The 21,639-nt window shown below is 39.0% G+C and overlaps 1 protein-coding gene across 1 annotated transcript; it reads right to left on the bottom strand.

Moving 5' to 3' along the window:
* Positions 1 to 438: 438 nt before the first annotated feature.
* Positions 439 to 17,514, bottom strand: LOC112054683 (facilitated trehalose transporter Tret1-2 homolog). Its single transcript, XM_024094547.2, has 7 exons — positions 17,312 to 17,514; positions 9,905 to 10,134; positions 8,995 to 9,318; positions 8,267 to 8,402; positions 3,394 to 3,617; positions 2,227 to 2,412; positions 439 to 1,356 (listed from the first exon to the last, which is right to left on the bottom strand). The coding sequence occupies exons 1-7, from the start codon at positions 17,382 to 17,384 to the stop codon at positions 1,096 to 1,098; spliced, it is 1,434 nt and encodes a 477-aa protein (XP_023950315.1). The 5' UTR covers positions 17,385 to 17,514; the 3' UTR covers positions 439 to 1,095.
* Between the last annotated feature and the right edge of the window lie 4,125 nt (positions 17,515 to 21,639).

The raw sequence follows: 21,639 nt of genomic DNA, 5'->3' as shown, positions 1-21,639 counted from the left end.
GAAAGGGATGTGGTTTTTCATCCTCCTAGCAAGTTAGTCTGCTTCCATCTTAGATTGCATCATCACTTACTACCTTTTATGTTACGGTTTTATAGAGAATAAACGATTATTATTATTATTTATTACTTACTGTTAGGTGGGATCGTAGTCGAGGGCTAACTTGTCGAGAATAAAAATCGATCCCCACTCGCTGGACTTTTGTCGTACCTACTTACTCCTAACTACACTAATCCACTCTAATATTATGAAGAGGAAAGATTTGTTTTTGAATGTAACTAATAAACTCGAAACCTTCTGGCCCGATTTGAAAAATTCTTTTAACAATAGAAAGCTACATTATCAGGGAGTAACATAGGCTATATTTTATTCCCACGGGAATGGGAACTACGCGGGTGAAACCGCGAGGTTCTACTAGTTTTAAATGAAAATCAATTCTTATTATAAATAGTATTTTATTGCCAGTCTTAATAATATCAATTCGGTAATACACCAATTGTAAACCAAGTTCACTAAAGGGAAGAAACGTCGATAGCACCGTCCTTTACCAATGTTCTCTTGTTGATAAGGACGGCATTACTTTCAAAACTGTCAATTTAGTTTAGAATTTGTGTACAACCTAATCAAAGCCAGTGTTCTAGTTATCACAAAAGCGGCAGAACACAAAGAACATTTTATTTATTAATTTGTCTTTCTTTACGGCAAACTCCAGTAGGCCTTGTATGCGACTAACATCTTCTGTTGAGAAAAATATATATTGTCGACCAATAGCGACTGTTTTGAAATATCGCTTCTTTTTTTTCGTCTCATCGCAAGGAAAGGGCTATATTTTCGATTCAGCCGTACTCGACAAAATGTAGGTACTTTTCTCTACACGAAATACCCTCGAGGATGCATCCTAAGCCTACAGAAAATTCCAACACATATAACATAGTATTCACAGGTAGGTAGATTAAGCTTAATCTAGACTTATTAGATCTAACGTTAGAAAATAAATTTCCATACCTACGTTTTATCGGAAATTAAATTCGTCAAAATGTCCATGAATATCTGATAATTTGAAACAAAAACTAGTTATTCTAAACACATACAAATATTCTACAATCTCGTAACATGCGCTTCCAAATCTTTCTCCTTCTCCTTCCCACCGAATTCTGCGTATATTTCTTCTATCGTTCTCTTCTTCGTCTCTGGGACACAGAAGGCGATATATACAGTGCTGATGAGGCACACTACGGAGAAGATCCAGAAGATGAGGTAGAGTCCCACACTGCTGGCCAGCGGTTGGAACACTCGCAACTCTACGGAGACGATCGCGCAGGCAAATGCTGTGACTATTGATGTCACTGTGCCTCGAAACTGGAAGGAATAAACATTGTCAGCCTATATGACTCGAGTTAGAAGTCAGATAGCCACTATATCATTATATGACTCAAGGTAGAAGTCAGGTAGCCATGTAGCACGTCGATTGTCTTTCTACAAACGCTAACGCTTCGAAAAACTAGAAAATGTATGGTAATGACATACCAGCAGGGTCATTATGTATCTCGGTGTACCATTCAAATAATGAGTCACTGCGTACGTGGTTTTGCATTGTATTTTCGTTTTTGCAATAATCTAACATTGTGATTTCAACGAAATAACTTATCTAGTTAGTGGTAGTAGCAAGTATCAACGATTTATTATTTTAACGAAAAATCGTTGTTTACATAATTTCGTTAGAATAATCATGTAAAATGATCGTAGAAACAAAGAAAAACACTGGCAATTTATGTATCATGGCGTAGTTTAAGCCATTTCGTTGAAATAGCTATGTTAGATGATCACATAAACGAAGATACGACGAAAAACGATGTAGTGACTTATTATTTGAATGGTACACCGAGTTACATAATACGGCCGCTGATTGATAACTTGATCACGTGACTCTGTCGATAGCAATTAATGTCATTTCCTGAATCATGATGAAGAAGCTTTTATAAAAGTTCCCTATACCTACTAATGATAGGGAACTTTTATAGAAGCTTCTTGAGGTTTTATCTAAGTATACCTACTTATATTATGAAAAGGAAATATTTGTATGTTTGCATTGAATAGGCTCTGAAACTACTAGACCATTAGGTACCTTCCACCATTATGTATTTCTTATTTTATTCCCGTTATTCCCGTAGAATACTCAAGTGAAAGCCTGCTTGTATTATCTACTGAACTAAATCTCCAAATAGTTACCTGGAAGGAGAACATCTCCGTCATGACCACAAAGGGCACGGGTTGCAGGCCCGCCGCGTCGCAGTAAATGCACAGACACAGTGCGAGCACAGGCAGCCACGCGTGCGCGCCGTCGCTGGCTGCGAACCATGCTCCCAACGCGGCCAGGGCTAACCCTGACACCAGGCATGTGGCGCCTAGGAGAGGCTGGAAGAGTTCACACAGTTACCAAAATCATGAAGTATCACCAAGCAGTATTGTGCATTGTGTTCTGTCTGAAGGATATCTATGGTTTGCGGTGATGGCACTTGCACCTCAGGAACTAGGTAAATGGACGCAGGACAGCATTTTGTAGGGTGTGTTCTTTAAATGTTGTGAAGTGTTCCTTTATTTATAGGTTAATGGACGATGCGATGGAATATTCTGATTGTGTAAATGCCTGTAGGTCCCTTAGGGGAGCTCAGCGGCGTCACCAGGGGCGCGCAGAAGCTTCGCCTACTGGGGCCCGAAGGCAAAAGCAGAGTAGATAGGCGGGACGACTCTCTAAGGGCGTCTCCTCTAAGACTCGGACCTCGGTGGCTTAGAGGGTCATTCGGGAAGGGTGTTTAAGCTTGAGTGTATCAGTCCGGGCGCCCCCGATATCGGGAGTTAAAAAGCCCACGTCTGAGTGATGTCAGATATCGGGGACCTCGTTTTCACGGCGAAGACGCTGTGTAGCTTGTGTTTGAGTTGCCTGGGAAGCATTGTCGTTCGTTATATCATTGTCAGGATCGTAAAGGACGTTTTTTGGGCGTCTAGATCTCAAGCCAGCCTCATCCACTAGTTTGTTGGGGTGGGTGGCGGTTCTCTCAAAATAAGTTTTCGAGAGCTGTTTCATATATGGACTATTGTGGGGAGATCTAGGTCTCTATGTAGGTTGTTACTGCGCACAAACCACGGAGCGCCCGTAGCCTAACGCATGAATCGGTTCTGAAGGACCTGAAGGGGTTATAGAGTCACCTTTGGGCGGTGGGCAAACACTACATTAGCGTAAATCATTATTGGACGTTACGTTCCGATATGTCCCGCCCCGTCCCGTCTCGACGAATTATAATTTGCTTTTGGCACATATCACAGGATAGAGACGACCCATCACATAAGCAGCTCTTTTTCTGGCTTTCTGTATAAAATTTATAAAATTAAACTAACCTTTCGCCCCGTCCTCTCCACCAAACTAAAGGCAGTACAGGAGCCCACCAACTGCACGGCCCCCAGTACGACCGCCTGTTGGTTGGCCGTGAGCACCCAGCCGCCGCTCGCCTTGCTGAAGATGAGCGACGCGAAGTGCAGCACGGCCAGGCAGCCGCACAGCTCCCTGGCCAGTGTGATCACCATCGTGATCCTGAACGCGCGAAACGTGTTGCGGTCAGATACTGTGAACAAAGTATCAAAAAATTAAATTTAATTACTATAACCCTACTAGTCTAGACTATTCGACTACGTATAAAAATTTTAATAAAAAAAATTCAACCGACTTCCAACTCAAAAACTAAACTAAACTAAAAAGCAAAAAATAACATCTTACCTATGCGCTACCTTCTGATCAGTTTGAAGGCGGTGCCAAGCCAGTGATATTTTAATTAAAGCCGTTTAAATTACAAAATATCTGTGGATTATTCAGAAACGGCTTTAATGAAAACATGACACTGGATTGGCACCGCCTTCAAACTGATCAGAAGGTAGCGCATAGGTAAGATGTTATTTTTTGCTTTTTAGTTTAGTTTAGTTTTTGAGTTGGAAGTCGGTTGAATTTTTTTTATTAAAATTTTTATTTTTTCATTTTTAGTGTTAGCATACCTACTGATTGAGAACAAAAATTAATAAGCAATTAGCTAAAACGTTTTTTCTCATGATAAGTGCCTATGTCCTACAAACCCAATTTTAAAAATACTACCTTAACTCATATACAAAATTTCACTCCCACTTTATCCACACGTAATATGAATATCCAGAAAAACGTGAAAGGTATCATAACTCATGAGAAGTGGTCTTAACTGTCCTCCGTCTTCATGAGCTGACCCCCTATGTAGTCACAATCCATATGGGTGAAAAGTTCTCATCAATATAAAATTAATCAAGTCCAAACACAATGTAGCTACTGTGAACCATTGAGGAGTTCCCTTAACTATCGTTCGTCTTCATCATTAGCCTCTTAATACAATTACAACCCATCTAGGTGGAAAGTGCTCATCAATACAAATTAATCAAGTCCAAACACAAGGTAGCTACTGTGAACCATTGAGGAGTTCTCTTAACTGACCTTCGTCTTCATCACCAGACCCTTAATACAGTCACAACCCATCTAGGTGGAAAGTGCTCATCAATACAAATTAATCAAGTCCAAACACAAGGTAGCTACTGTGAACCATTGAGGAGTTCTCTTAACTGACCTTCGTCTTCATCACCAGACCCTTAATACAGTCACAATCCTTCTAGGTGGAAAGTGCTCATCAATACAAATTAATCAATACAAATTAAAACACAAGGTAACTGCTGAAGATCGTTGACGAGTTCCGTCGTCTGTGTTTCGGCTCCATCATCAGACCAACTCCAGACTTTCATAAAATTGTAGTGATTTAAAATACCTTATGGAAACACTAACAAACACACTAGCCGTCACTATAATTTTCGAAAGTTTCCCTCGATTTCTCCAGGATGCCATCATCAGATCCTGACATGAAAAAAATGGGACCACCCTGGAATCAAACCCTTCAAAACAAAAAAAGAATTTTCAAGATCGGTTTATAAATGACGGAATTATCGCTGGACATACATAAAAAAAAAAAAAAAAAAAAAAAAAAAAAAAAAAAAAAAAAAAAAAACATACATACAGCCGAACGTAGAACCTCCTCCTTTTTGGAAGTCGGTTAAAAAAGGGTTAGAGTCTTTAAAGGACCCGTAAAGGACGATGCGACAAAATAATCTACTATATAAAAATAAGTCGGGTTTTCCTTCCTGACGCTATAACTCCAGAACGCACGAACCGATTTCTACGGTTTTGCATTCGTTGGAAAGATCTCGGGCTCCGTGAAGTTTATAGCAAAGCGAAAATTCAGGAAAAGGTAAGGGTAGGGTAGGGTAGGGGTAGTTGAAAGTTTACATCGAGTTTCACGCGGACGAAGTCGCGGGCGTCCGCTAGTTCAGATATATATCCAAAAATGTATAGACTACAAAAATGGTCATGGTAGAGTTGTGCTCGCACCCACTGTATATAGATGGTACATAGGTACCATGAATGTTTAATAGAGGTGCTTCTAGCACCCTTCATGTTTTTTTAAACTAGGTACCTACTCGTATAACATGAACATAAATCTACATTAAAATAGCGGGTTGCGTATTGTACCTAATAAATAAATTATTTATTTGTTAAAGCAATTTCAGTTCCTGCTCGTTCAGCAAATAACAGATGTTTATCAGAATGATGGTTTTGATTAAAACTGCAGCTTAAAAATTTTACGTTTTTACTACAACAACCTACCAAACTAGATAGGTGCCATCTTCACCTCAATACCCAAATCGTGTAACCTATATTAGATCCAGTTTTAAAAATAGAACCAAGTGACCAGCCAGTCGCCACCACAGTTATGTTTGCCGAAGCAAATTGGTAAACCTTCACTTCCGAAGCACTTAGATGCATAAACATAGCCGTCTCGTTAGTCGTTAGTAGGGAGACCCTTGTTGTTTAGTGACCACTTGTATACCGTTACAGTTTGCTCAGTGTTACTTCGTGAGTCAACATATCGATTGACGCTAGTAGAGACAATGCGTTGACACTAATCGGATGGGTTTGTTACGTGGGTGTATGTAACTTGTTTACTGTTTAACGATGTTATCTACACCCTAACAGGCGTAAGATATACAATACAATGCATTGCTATAGTCAAATTTATAAGCGGGAATGTTTTCTATAAAAGGTTTAGAACACCCGCTTACTCACAATTCTTATTTGGCCGACTATCGAGCAACTTAATTGCAAACGGTTACAATTTAGTTAGACAACTTTTTAATTTGTATATAATCGAAAGGGAATTGCGACTCTGATACGAACGGTGTCCAATTTATTAATTGGACGATATAGTTGGAGAGATTGGAAGATGTGCGGGCTAACATTGGTATACCTATCGCTATAGCCGAATAAATCGTAGAGTATACTAACAGGTATTAGTATACTCTACGATTTATTCGGCTAACTAAGAATAATTCTTATAAGTGAGCGGGTCTAAACTTTAACCATTCGCTGCTCGCGAGTATTTTATCGAAAAGCCCGTCTGTGTCGAAGAAGCCGACAGTCAGGGAATGCGGTTTTAATCTACCGTTGTGAGCCATTAATAAAAATCTTTATATTCCTCTACCGCGCGGAGCATTATACTGTGCTCGCCTATTGCCCTTAGTTTACTTTATATTTTTTTACATGTCACTTAACGGATACGATCGACCGGTCGTACATTTAGGAGTCAAGTGGTTAAAACGTTGTTGATTCCTTTCTACAGACCGTGGCTAGTTATCACCCTACCGGCAAGGACGTATCGCAAAGCGATTTACTCATAGTGTTGACGCGATCCGCGTAAAAACCGTCATAGAATATTCAAATCGTTTCTTAATTATTAATTTTATTGAAGGTTTGCTTCATGTTTCAGAAAAACATTACATAGGTTAGGAGAAGCATCTCTTACAATAAAAAATATGGGTTGAAATTAGGATTATCTTGCAGGTACGTACCTACCTCTTTCATGTCAGACCGCTTCCATATTTACGAGCAATCATTGGATAAATTGAATGACTATTTTTTTGGCTTATTGCTGAGACATACTCCTATTAGAAATAAATGAGAGCCCCTTAAAGGAGAACACCTACTACAGAAACTAGAACCGTGGCGTTCACGAGGTTTTGACCGGGGTAAGCACCGTCATAAGTTGGTAGTGCTTATCTGAAATGAAGCCCATGAAAGATTAGAGATAACTGCAGACTGCAGTACAAACTTATACTGTAACTTCTGTATCTAGAAAGCAAAATGGTTAGTAAACTGTTACGGTTAAATTACTGTGTTACCTAATACGGCACGTAGGGCACAGTATACGTGACGTAAAGCGATCATGTTTTGTTACAATTTAGTTAACACATTTCTAGGGACGTGTAAACACGCGGTCTCAGCAAATGAGACAAAGTACTATAGTTAAATCTCAATTCGCAATACACTGTACTCCATCTTCGTACAATCTCATCCACAAATCATATCTTATAGAAACTTTCTTCGGTAGAACTTAGTATGTAGGAACTTGTGAGAAAAATGCTTTTTTTTCGTGTTAAGTAAGTGCCGATGGCTCCATGTGGGACCACTACGGCGTCACTGGAGGGTTTGGGCGAGCGCAAAAGCATCGCCTGATGAGACCCGAAGGCTGAAATAAAGATAGAGGACGGAACGACTCTCTAAGGGCGTCTCCTATGAGACTCGGACCTCGGCTTAGATACTCTTAATGTGCAAGTAAAGAGATGTGTACCAGGCGAATGCCGAGTGCAGCAAAAAATTAGGGCAACTAAATTGATACCGGGTAGGGCAGTATTTCGGGGTAAACTTACTCCGAAACTTTAGGCTTCTCTCTAGAAGTCTTAAATATACCTATCATCAAGTGGTAGTAAGAAGGTGGTACGGATCGGCATAGATATAGTAGATCGGATAGTTTATTGCACAAGATTTTTAACTACGGTAGGCAAAATTCCTTCTCCAATACAGTGTATAGGCAGTTTGTATTTTATTTTATTTTATCTACAGTTCAGCACGGAACCGTCTATGCATGTCTCAGTGCTGACTTTCTATTTCTGATTTCCCTCTTTCCTACTTTTCTGCCAGTTCTCTTTCCATTGTTGTGAGCATATGTGAGTAGTGAGTACTTCCTCTATTCCGCCTCGTCTGCTAGCATGCGTGCAATAACGCTTTGTCCATCCACCTTGCCCCTTGGCTCCCGGGCAAGGTACGCTACTGCTTATGAGCACCATGAGTTCACAGTGTAATGGATTGGCTTACCCAGGGTCTTGATGGTGGTGAATGGCGTCCCGCTGTTGCTCTGCTCCAGTTCCAGCAGCAACAGCTGCAGCTCGCTGTCCACCGCCGCGTCCGAGCTCTGTCGGCAGCGCAGCCATGCCAGTGCTGACCGGGCCTCCTGAGGAAAGGGATAGACTTTAAATCTTATGCAATTTATTCAAATACTAGCACTTGGCCTCTTCCACATAGTTCCCATTCTCGAGGATATAAGGGGATAAAATATTGAATATGATAATCAATGGTAATATATATGTTCACTGGTGGAAAACTTTTTAAAATCGGTTAAGTAGTTTTGCTATTTGTAACATACAAAGAGAGAAAGTGGATATGACTTATGCTTCCGATACCGGAGGGTGTGGGTTCGAATCCGGTCCAGGGCATGCACCTACAATTTTTTAGTTGTGTGCATTTCAGAAATTAAATATCACGTGTGAAGGAAAAACATCGTGAGGATACCTGCATAGTAGAGAATTTTCTTAATTCTTTGCGTGTGTGAAGTTTGCCAATCCGCATTGGGCCAGCGTGGTGAACTATTAACCCCTCTCATTCTGAGAGGAGAGTCGAGCTCAGCAGTGAGCCGAATATGGGTTGATAATGTTATTGAATATACAACCAAAAAATCAAATCCTACCTCTTTATAATACCTATTAGTTTAGATTTGTTATTTAAACAGAGAAATCTATAGAACTAGCTAGAAAGTACTAACTCACCTCCACTTTCCCACTCTTCAACAAATAAGAAGGAGTCTCCGGCATGGCTGGGAACAACAGCAAATGCACCAACGGTATCACTAAACAGATCCACAGTATCGCGTGATAGCACAGATATTCCCCTAACACGTAAACCACTAGGTTCCCTAAGTTCTGACTGAGAACCACTAAGCTTCCTAGGGTGCCTCGTATGGAATCCTCGCTTATTTCCTTGATGTAGAGCGGCGTGACTACGTAGGACCCGCTCACTCCGAGACCGATGATTGCTCGCGCCGTTATGAGTGCCCACGTCTCTGTGGAGTAGAGTTTCAGTCCCCAGCACACCTGGAATAAATGTCCACGATTAGGTATATGTCATCATCTTTATAATGTGATGGCCAATCCAAGACAGGGTAGACCCTGGAGAAGAGTTGACATGGAGCTTAGCTTATCGTCACGCTGCTTCACCGCGAGTTGGCAGGCTTAGGGTGATATGTATAACATAATGTAACGATAAGTATCAGACGTAAATGATTGGTTCGAATTAAATGGCAATACCATCACGAACTTCCCAAGAAAAACTTCACAGCCCGATTCAGGGATCGAACCCAGGACTTCGTGATCCAAAGGCACAAAGTCTAATCACTGATAAACGAAGGAGGGGCATGCAGAAACCCAGTCTATCCTGCATATTTGAGTCCTACCAATGATATCGAAGTATAGCTAAACAGCAAAGGGGCCGAACTCATCACCGTGGTCGTGGTTGGATCCCAGTCCGCTAGACTATTGTTATTGTCGTACCCACTCGTAACAAACATCTTTCCAAAGACTCGTACTTTCGAACTCGTAGTATGGAATCAGTAAGAAATATTTAAAAAGATATGACAAATATTCTTTTTACAAGAAAAAATAAAATAAATGTTGAACTCACTGCCATCGATAAAGACGTAAGCATCAGCGCTTTCTTCCGGCCGTAATTATCGACAATAAACCCAAAGAGGAAGACCGCAGGCGTCCCAACCAAGTAGGGAACTGACGCCATCCAGGATATGACGTCGGCGTGGACTGGTGCCGCAGCCGGAGTCTCCTCTGACATGAGCCGTGGACCCATCGGTGACAGCCAGCCGATTGCTGTGCCGTATGAAAACACTGGGAGCACCACTGGAACAAACAGTCCTAGATTAGGCTATAAGCTATCTAAGCATTTGTTTAGGGCAGCCCGTCTAAGGCTGCCAGTCCACCGAAGCGGAGCGAGGCAGCGGAGCCGAGAAACGGAGAAATATTAACCAATAGGATTGCACAAAATCTCCGCTCCTCTTAAATGGACAGGGACTTGTGAGCTAGTTTAAAAAATCATATAAACTAGTGAAGGACAAACATCGTGAGGAAACCATACCAGAGAATTTTCTTAATTCTTAAGTCTGCCAATCCGCATTGGGCCAGCGTGGTGAACTGGTCCAATCCCTCACATTCTGAGAGGAGACTCGAGCTCAGGAGTAAGTCGAATATGAGTTGATAATGATGATGATGAAGAAAAAGTGTGTCAGCTCCGACGCACGAGTGGAGTTTACTCTTTGATATTGACTGTCTAAATAGGTTTATGTTGCCCAGCAGCATTTAAAAAAATAGCAAATGTCAGTCAGTCAATGAGAATCGCCTTGCCACTTGGTTACAGGGGCTGATCTATCTAATATATATATATATATATATCTATCTAATATATAATATGACTCATGACCGTTGCGCAAACATTATTAAACTTCTTATGCAATGTTTTCGATAAGTATTTGCGGAACAATTAAAATGATCTGCAGCAATCATACATGTTCATATGATACTCCCTCTGTCAATGTAAGGTCAAACGAACATTTGAATCAGTACCACGTTTCCATTTACATTGTTGCTAGCTTCCCCTATTTGTCATGGTGAGCTATTGGAGGAGTAGGTATAGAATTTTATTTAGGCCTCCGTGGCGTAGTGGTATGCGCGGTGCATTCACAAAACGGTCCTGAGTTCGATGTCAATTTAGGTTTTTTTAATTGCTGGACCAATTCCTGAAAAAAGTCTAGCTGGTAAGAGGATTCGGTCGTTGCTTGTTGCCACTCTACCGACAAAGACGTAACTTGTAAAGAATAATAAAATACTGGAATGCTCTACTGTTTAGTTACCTGCTAGCTCCGAAAGTAACTATGGTCCAAACTCATTAATTGGCTACCGTCAACGATATTAAATACTGTGTCGTTAGCTACCGTACTTTCGTATGATAGGAGCACGAGCTGACAAATTTTCAGTTTTTATAAAATGATTCCTTAAATTATACATTCCTAACCTTACCTAACCTTTTTTTTCACGCTGGGAAATGCTTTAAATGCTTTTACGCATCTCCCTCGGAAATAGTGGCATAGGCTGGCACCATTTCTGAGGGAGTATGTGGGACTCACCGGCTGCGAGTCAGCCAGAATACTTTACCCAGTATTAACTTAAACCCAGCAAAGTTCCATCGCCTCGCTTGATGCCTGAGTTCCGGGAACAAAATCTTCCGCAACTTAGACACCGGCGTCCGCCGAGGAACCTTACTTAACCTAACCTTCCAGTCCGGCTGTTACAGACTCTTAGTCTAGTAGATATAATTATCTATCTAAAGTAAAAAAACCTAATAAAAAAAACTACCTACCTAACCTACGTGCATTGATAACTGCGTTCGTTCTAAACTTGGCCTAGTTAAACTTCATAGCTTATTATTTAACGCATTAGGATAGGTAAGGTATCGCATTCCTCTCGCTACGTCGGCTATTAGAGGTACACTGAACTTGACTAACTTTAACGAAGATTAAATTATGTTTAATGGCCATACTCATAAAAATAGTCCATAAATAGAACTTTGGATTAAAAAACAGGTTGTTCCTAAATTAAAGATTGATAAGTCTCTTTCTGTATGTACCTACAGTAGTCTGAGACTGATATGACGTCGCTCGATCTCGTGTTAGCTCGTGCCGACGCTAGATGGCGCGACTATTTTGCGTAAAGAGTGGGGAGTTAGAGAGGGGCAGCGATCGGTTTTTTGTAATCCACTTCTCAGTCAGTCTGATATAAAAACTGATCCGTTATTGATCATTGGAACATTCATCCATACTTACTAATATTATAAATGTAAAAGTGTGTATGTCTGTCTGTCTATCTGTACAAGTATGTTTGTCTGGCGTTGACGTGATTTTTTAAGTTGAAAGGATGGAGAGTGACGATGGCTATTTTTGTCTCTTTCTACCCGAATTAGTATTAGTAGGCTGTTAAATCATTTTGTTTTCGCGCCAATACGAACGGAATAGCACCGCGTCCATTCACCCTGAGAGCACGAGTTAAGTGCGTAATGTAAACAAATCAATTGCAGGGCGCAGATGTGTTTACAGATGAGGTTACATTGTAGCTGTTACGGTTACTTGTTTTGTTTGATCATTAAACTCATTACCAAATGGGTCACGTTCATGGTTTGAGTGACCCTTGTTTATTCTCTCTATTACGCATCCGAAAACTAGGTAGGTGCTAGGAACCATAGGTCATGACTGATCAAGGTCTTTTAACTAGGGTATGCTCTTTAAGTAAAATATTGGAAAATTCCTCGTCCAACTATGTATTCTGTAGTCATACATAGGTTTGTATTGCGTCCTTAGGGTAAGCAGTGCATTTTTGCATCTATGAAGTGCACGCCATTGGTTCCAGACTTGGTTGCTAGTTAAAGTCGTCATAAGAAGGCTCAGGGTCACACAGCGAATAATGGAACGAGCTATGCTCGGAGTATCTCTGTGTGATCGAATCAGAAATGAGGAGAATCCTTAGAAGAACCAAAATCACCGACATAGCTAATGGAGTCGCGAAAGTTAAGTGGCAATGGGTGAAAAACCGATAGACGTTGGGATGCCAATGGTGCTGGAATATCAACCCACTATTAAGACGCGACTTTTTTGGTTTGTTAATGGGTTGGATTGGTCGACCCCTCACTAGGAGTACTGACGAAATCAAAAGCAAGCAGGGATTCGCTGGATACAGGCGGCTCAGGAGTGGACATCCACTAGACATAGGCCTCTTGCATGCATTGCATTCCAAACACAACGGTCTCGAGTCGCCATCAGCAGCGGCTCCTGCAACCCACTTGATGTCCTCGGTCCATCTAGTAGGTTGTCCACCACTTTGCGGGGTACTCTATCGACGGAGTAGTAATTGTTGCTACGATGGGTGATGTAATATTTTCCACTTCTGGAGGTTGCTTGCTTTGCGTAAAGACTCGGATATTGTTTTCTGGGTTGCCACCTTCACTAGATCCGTCCATAGAGATCTTCCTCTGGACATTTTTCATTCACCAGGCCTTGAACCACCAAAAGCTCAATCGAACCCTAATTCATAGAGATGGTTGTAAGTTAAATTGCCAAAAGCATTCTCTAGTAGAGTTTGTTATAGCGCGTCGCCTACCACTCACGGTAAAGTTTAGTCTCAAGTCCTTAAAGGTAAACTTTATCGTGAGTGGCTGGCATTATATGCCATATTATGCATTCATCTTTAACATTCTATTTTAACGACGAAGTTTGGCGGGAAATCGTAGGAAGCACATGGAGGTCTCGTTTTATTTTTATTTATTTGCTGCAGTTTAGAGTAATGCGGTTTAAAGTACTTATTAACTGACTACCAAAAATATCTCGATATAGATTCTACATTTTAAGCCGAATAAACTATAAACAAAAAGGTCAGATTTGTCTTACGAAATAAAGCAATGGCCTCTTAAAATATGGTTTATGCAGAGACAGTTGTAACCACGGACTCAATTCTAGCTAGATACCGCGGGCCGTGCCCAAAAGATCATCAAACATACAATATTACAATACAATATTGCATTCCTAAAATATTTGTTCTAAAGTCGTATTTAAGACTACATTGCGTCCTGTTTTAGTTTTTGAATTGGTTTTTCTTTTCATAACTTTTTATAATGTGAGTCAACATCTACTCGTTTAAAGACTTAGATGGCGATTTTAACTCTCTCGTGTCACGGTGTTTGTGTATTTGGCGTTTTTTTATTCTACAATCACTAAAGTGTTTTTCAGATAGCATGGGTGACAGTCGCCTGTATGACGTTCATAATACGTACTATTATCGTGAATCGCAGCAAACTTGAAAGAGTGAAACGAACTGTCATCGTACCCATGCTACCTGAAAAACTCTTCAGGTTGTAAAGTATTTTTTCATTCTCCTACCCGCACTCCCTATTTTTAAGCGCGCCTCTTGCTGAGTCTTCTCGTTCGTTACACTAATTTATTTGTTTAAATTCGTGCAACGCGGCGTCTAAGTAAATGCAAGTCCGTGGCTGTAAGCGATCAATCAAAGCATGGGACTGCAGCTTCCGCCCGTATGCACTCTAACAAGAAAGTAATCTCAAGAACTGCCTACGCGCTGTCTATTCACAAATAACGGGCATAACATGCATTTTCATGGGACAGCAACTATTCCATTTTTATGGCACAGTCAAATGACACCCACGTGTTGTCATACCTAATGCCTTATTTATTGGGAACTTTCTATTATTTAATTTGTGGTTTTAGCCTATTAGTAGTATTTGTACCATTATGTATTTTTTAAAATAAATAAATATACTTAAACAATACACACATCACTATCTAGCTCTAAAGTAAGCATAGCTTGTGTTATTGGTACATACTTAGCTAGCTGATTTTCTATACTAATATTAGCCGAGGTGAAATAGTTCCGAGTTTAGTTTTTCGCACTGGAACTCCATGGCCTAAGGGCCCAAGTAGTATGTTCCACTTATCTTCACCGAATAATATACTTAGGTTATATTTAATCCCCATATTCCAACGGGAACGGTAACTACGCATGTGAAACTGCGGGGCGTCTACTAATCCTTCAATTTTAAAAAAAACTTAACTAGGTATTCTATTTGTTGTTCTATTTGTTGTTCTTAGGCAAGATATGCTCTTAATTGGGTCTCGTTTCCTATTTTTTATAGTAGTAGTATTTTCTTCCTTCTTAAAAATGTTTTTGTCCATTTCGAGATTGTCGCTTGTCTCTAGATGTACCACTTTATAGTCATTTAGTCGATAATAATGCATTGATTTGTAACTTGCCTATTACTTCTTACGTTACGAAACAGAAGTTCCCCATTATTATGCAATTTCTAAAGCAGAGCTAAGAATTCCGCGTATATTAACTAGGTGCCAACCAACCACGTTTATAATTAAGTATTGTAGCTACCAATCACCATTCTATGTACACGAATATGTTACATATGTTGATGGGATAGTTATCAAGAAAAAGTTTCATAAATGATTTCTTCGTCGATTTAAGGAACAGTGGCTAGCTTTTGTTACAGAATTAAATAATTCTACGACGCCTGAGCATTTAGATATAGTTTAAATTTAGTATATTTTCTTTTTAATTTTTATAATATGTAGTTATAGATATTTAGGTACGTAGTTTTAATATTATTGTAAAACTTTATAAATTTGAATGAATAAAAAAAAAAAATCTAATGAAGTAGGTACGAAGTATGATTTTCATATTACCTATTATCCGAAAGAAAATCAAAATCAATTTACCAAATATGCTTTGTACTTAGATGATAAAGGGGTTTTTTAACCTGGTTGTGCGGTCTAAGTTGCAGCGCGCTTACCTAGAAAATGCCTATTCACTCTTGCTTTGAAGGTGCTGGAACTTTTTTGCTTGCTACCACCATGATCTAATCTCTGAACTCTATGGTTGCCTACCGTACCAAGACATAAGTATACGGTACTTATGTATGGTAGAAGCAGGGGCTGACAAAAATTGTTCAATAAAATATCATCAATACATATAAAATTGACGCCGTAGTGGTTCCGCAGGGAGCTATCGGCACCTACTCAGACAGAAAAAAAAAAAAAACAAATACAATTAAAATTGAAGTATCTTGCGATTTCAAAATAACTATGCTTTTTCCAAGTGCTGCATGGACCAAGCAGATGACAATATTTCCTTGTGTGTGCCGTATTGGTCCAATGGTTTATGACTCCGAATCACGAGGTCCTGGATTCGAGTACTGGGTCGGGCTGTGACAGAGTCTTTCTTTCTTAGAAAAAATTCACAACCTTGTGGCTCAGAGGACGGTAGGAATATGGCTTTGCAAAAAAAAAAAAAATAATAAAATTGGACCGCTCAATAAAAATTTATCCTTGATTTTACATAATAATTAATGGTAATGCATCATGAAATCATCCCCTTTTTTTACTATTAGGCTTGGAATTGTTTTTCCGGACCATTTTCAAAATATACCTCTTACCGACAAAAAAGAATTATCAAAATCGGATAACTCAATAAACATTTCCAATGTTTATATATATTTGACTGGCCCTGGATTCCGAGGTATAAACCTAACGGCACTCCACTAATATTATTTACCAAGTATTGTTAATTCTTTTATTTCTTTTTAAAAAAGAAGGTCGTAGAAAAAGTATTGTATACCATTGCACGTAATTAGCTATTGTAGCACTCGTGCTACAATGAATAATTACGTGCAGTGCAGACAATTATAAACCATTTCAATTCACATGGGTTCCCTTGTCAATTTTAGTCACTACATGATGTAGTGTATACTTATGTTTCAAAGAAGATGTAGTCTACATCTTCTTTGAAACATAATTATATGTCTACGGAGGTAGGTAATATGAAATCATAAGCTAACAGCTTTTTATTTCAAAGCTCGTCGCATCTAAATGATATTTTAATCTCTTTTAGAGAGCTTTTTAATAATAGATAGGGCGATATTACGCCTTCCGCGGATTCCTGCATGTAATTTGTGGTAACTGCAGTATTTTCCCAGGAAAACGAGAACATATACCTATGTACATTGTTAATACCTACTTCTTATAGCCGGTAATGACGTAGATATTTAATGTAGTACGATTTAAGGAGGTTTTTATGAGTTAGTCGCGAATATAAGCCCCAATATAAAAATGCAAATTAATTCTTTTCAGTTCAGTTCAGTTTAATTTCAGTTTTAGAAAAATAGAAACAAATCACTTATTTCCAAATACATTAGTTTTATTTAAGTTGTTTCCAAGTTAGGCCTTAGTTTACCTATTAGACTTTTTTTTTTTTCAAAAACATAAACTTTAAAAATTCGCTCTTTATAAGTAAAGTAAGTATTCTCGGATCGATAGTAAATCGAAAATATTTTTAGGAGAAAACAACAAAAACTTAGGAGTTACATAAAAATGTTTTTAGTATTTTTATTAAATAATAATATTTTTTTAAGTTTAGTAGTTATGATTGATGTAGACACAATAATAAATAAGCAACTTACTCATAACAGCAACCACGACTTGGTTAACTTTGCTGCCTTCCGAACAATATTTTTTCACTGTACTTTTTAACATTATTGCAACTTTTTTATTAAATTATCACAGAAAATAAATACAACAGCTTTCGCACTTTAATTTAAAAAAAATATTGTTTATGGTATGTACTTTAAGAATAAATAAAAAAAGCGGGAGCGCCCGTTTGCGCCGGTACTCTTCTATAGAATGAGGATACAAGTATGGGATGGTGTCCCACATAGCTAGTACGCTATGGGTCAGTATTATATCATCTATTGACTATGTAAAAACATTCGTTGGTTCAGTAGCTAGTTCGGTACAGATAGGTCCAGGGACCAGGGTTCAAGTCTGGTCAGGCCAACAATAAAATAAGTTGTTGTTTGTTTCTAGAAAAATCTCAATAGCTGATGCCTAAAATTGGTACATCAGTAGTGCTCGGACTCCCCGGACCATGAAAAATACATAAAAAAAGATTAACAAAGAGAAAGATTTTTAAACGAACGAAAAAACCTTCACAAAAAATTTTTTTGTTCGTTGTGGGCTCTTCTCAGACCAAGGCGCATTTGAAACCCTCGTAACTTTAATTTTAAGTTTTCTACTTTAATTACCGTTATTAAATCATGACATAACTTGACGTTTCAAAAGTGCTTATAAACTAGGCCCAATTAAAATAAATAAATTTTGAATTGAATTGAATTTACTGTTTTAACACTAAAACGGCTCCAAGAATAATCAGATTTTTAAAACAGTTATATCAACTTTTGTGATTTATTTATAAGCACGCTAACAATCTATATACATAGGTATATTTATACATTAGGTATATAAAATATGTCCGTGTGTTTATTTATTAGATAGGTACAATATGTACATAATACTATTCCATTTACGAGTATTTATGGTTAGGGAAAAAGGTGTAAAAAGAATGAATTATTTTATTTATATTAGTGTTTATATTTTTCTTTCCATTGATTATCTGCAGGTTTCACAGTTCTGTACTAGACTAGGTACTTGTGAGGGGGTGGGGGGTTGACCAATACTGCTATTTTCGGTGCGGGATTGTTTTTCCCACATCACATCACATCATTTTTTCACTGAGTGCGAGACCCATCACATTGAGACGTCCATCGAATCTTCGACCCATGCCATGCTATCAACATCATCATTATCAGCCGATGGACGTTCACTGCTGGACATAGACTTCCAAACATCACGGTCTCAAGCCACCAACATCCAGCGGCTCCCTGCCACTTGAGGTCCTCGGTCCATCTAGTGGGGGGTCGACCAACACTGCGCTGTCCTATGCCATACCAATTAGCAACTACCTACCAATTAAGCTTTTTTGACATGATCCATGTAGCTTTGGTTCTTTTCCGAATCTCGTCATATACTTATTGTCGCAGCCATCCAGTTATAAGCTCGGTAATTGAACGCCTAATATTTTCATTAAAGGCTGGCTTCCAATGAAAAAGCTAGGCCAATAGATAATGAAACTAGAATTACTCAACGTTAACTAACTGGCGTATTGAAAGTCAGCCCTTTGAAGATGACGTAAACCTAATAAGATGCGCGACACGACATATCTCGTATAGACTAAATAACATGTTGTAGACCAATAGCGCAAAACTAGAAGTATCGCTATCTGTTTCGCTGCGATAATTCGAAAGAAAGAGCGATATTCCGGTATTTCATGGTGCGCATCGTACCTCTAATGTACCTAAGCTAAGTTAATCACGAATAACGAGTTTCATTCAACTCAATACTACATGACTGCTCTATGGGCTATTTCTGGTTACTTAGAAGATTATATTATGTACAATGTCATAACGTTAATAGACCATTGGTTAGCTCGAAAACTTTAGTACCACAATGTAAAATTGGTGCCAAAATTATTGCTGTGACAAGCTACACACGGTATATGATACATTTTTTTTTATTGGATTACCGAACATTAAAGTAAACGATCAAAATGCCAAAATTTCTATTTTTCTATAATTTTCACTTCTACTCATATCTCAGGTCTGTTTCAATATTTCGACTGAATAGTGTAATAACTATGGACTGAAATTATAACGTAGGTACTAGTGAATTCAAGATAGCAATCAAATTATTCTAATCTTAGGTGTACATGTCAAGCGACTTATTACATCCTCATTTTTAGTTATTTGTTGATAAACATTCTACATCTTTTGACTTTAGTCGCTTCGCCACCATTCACTGGCCCTAAGTCGGCGCTAGGCAAACGCTCGAGTTGGTAATTCATTGCGCGGTTAATAAATTATTTACACATTTAAAGCGAGCCTAGGAAAGGCGCCGCCGATGAAAATATTTACAGCTAATTAGCAATTAGCATTTGTAAGGATGGTTACACAATCGCAGTTCATTTTATCAAAATTCATTTATTTCAAATTTACAAGCACTTTTAAAATGCTATAATTACTCTAGTTAATACGACTAGTGACTCCGGAAAGTGTTGATCGACCCCCCACTAGGTGGTCCGAGGACATCAAGCGGATTGCACGAAGTCGCTGAATGCTGGTTGGTCGAGATCGTTGTGCTTGGACCTTCAAGCAAGACGCCTATGTCCAGCTGTGGACGTCCATCGGTGATGATGACTAGTGACTCTGACATCGGTTTAGAAGGTAGATTGAAAAGAAGCCAATAAACTGCTCTTTAAAAAAGATCATGTATTAGATATTTTAGTTCACAATAGTTAAATTAATTACAATTTATTTTTCTCTGTGGCGGTAAGTACTAGCTCGTCACCAAACCATTTACGACCACCGTCAATATGTTTTCTGTACCACCGTTTTTTTTTTGTGTTGTCTGAGTGTCTAGTGGCAGTTATCAATGTGTTCATACTGTGACTATCGCGTAACCGTAAACGCGAATGTCAAAGGAATTGAAACTGCGCCATCTAGTGGCACAACTGTACAACTGTTTTAATTCCTTAGAAATTCGCGTTTATGATTACGCGATAGTCACAGTATGAAAACATTGAAAACTGCCACTAGGCACTGTGTTTACGTCTGATATAGGTAAGGTATACTTAACTGGATTCGATAATAAATTAAGGCATTACGAGGCCAGATGGCGATGTGCTTAATTATATTTACATAGGTATTTACTTTATTATTGACTAGCGGACGCCCGCGACTTCGTCCGCGTGAAAGTCGTTGTAAACTTTCAACTACCCCTAATCCTACCCTACCCTAACCTACCTCTACCCTACCCCTACCCTACCCTATCCCAACCCTACCCCTACCCTACCACTAAACTACCCCTACCCTACCCCTGCCCTACACCTACCCTACACTACCCCTACCTTACCCCTACCCTACCCTACCCCTACCCTACTCATTAAGGCTGCACTTCATTATTTATTCCTCCCACCGCGAGTCGCGTCGAGCACGGCAAACGTTACACAAAAATAATCCTTAAAGCAAGAATTGGTAAAAATAGTATTCACGCGCGATGGCTTAGCGTATTTCATGTATAACTTTAGTGTTTCTTTACCGATTTTTATGATTCTTTTTTTATTGAATAGGTAATAATGTTAACTTTCTTATTAGGGATAAGTGATGAGTGTTATAAACATAAGAGTAGACAAATATAATTAGAAAGTTCCGAACTGTTAAGCTATCGGGAGTTACACGGGTTACTGTGAGTCAACCATAAAAGATAGACATATAAATGCTGTTGTATTTTTATAGATAATTTTAAGGAAAACATTTCCGTCATACATGATTTCTATGTAGCTTTAACCATTAAGGCTGTACACGCGACGGAAGCTTAAAAAATCGAGTAACTTCTCCCGTTTTCTCAACATTTCTCTTCACTGCTCTGCTGCTATTGATCGTAGCGTAATGAAAAGTATACTGCGCTTTCCGATGCGGGGTCACCATTCTAGCACCTTTAGCTAGCAAGGGCAGCTAGCAAGCGACTCGCTGAGCTATGTCAGTGACTTTGTTACATGGCTATAATGAACTAGGCTATAATGAACTAGGCTCAAAAAACTATACTATTCTAACAATATAATAATATACTTAGGTAATTATAAAAAGAAGTATTTTTGGTGTATGTAAAGGGCGGCAAAATTGCTGGATCGGCCCCTGCATGTAGACTATCTATGTGTTATAAATCCATGATTAGTACCTATTAGTAGGATCACATAGAAAGATCATCATTGTTGACTATGTCACTACCCTAAGTCGTGACTCAGTCAAGACATGTCCGGCAAGATTCTATTCAAATCGTAAATTAATTAAAGAAAGCATCCAGTAATTGCGCACGCCGCGTATAACTGAGCAGGCGT

Source organism: Bicyclus anynana, chromosome 2, assembly GCF_947172395.1.
Source record: "Bicyclus anynana chromosome 2, ilBicAnyn1.1, whole genome shotgun sequence".
Taxonomy (NCBI): domain Eukaryota; kingdom Metazoa; phylum Arthropoda; class Insecta; order Lepidoptera; family Nymphalidae; genus Bicyclus; species Bicyclus anynana.
The sequence above is the reverse complement of the archived record's forward strand: the minus strand, read 5'-3'. Positions and strand labels throughout refer to the sequence as shown.

Bases quoted from the DNA above. Each gene is read 5' to 3' on its own strand.
- LOC112054683 (XM_024094547.2), bottom strand. From the start codon at position 17,384: ATGTTAAAAAGTACAGTGAAAAAATATTGTTCGGAAGGCAGCAAAGTT. The intron at 8,403-8,994 runs GTGAGTTAGTAC...CCCTTTCCTCAG, and splicing joins TGAAGAGTGGGAAAGTGGAG to GAGGCCCGGTCAGCACTGGC. The intron at 1,357-2,226 runs GTAACTATTTGG...TATTCCTTCCAG, and splicing joins CGGAGATGTTCTCCTTCCAG to TTTCGAGGCACAGTGACATC.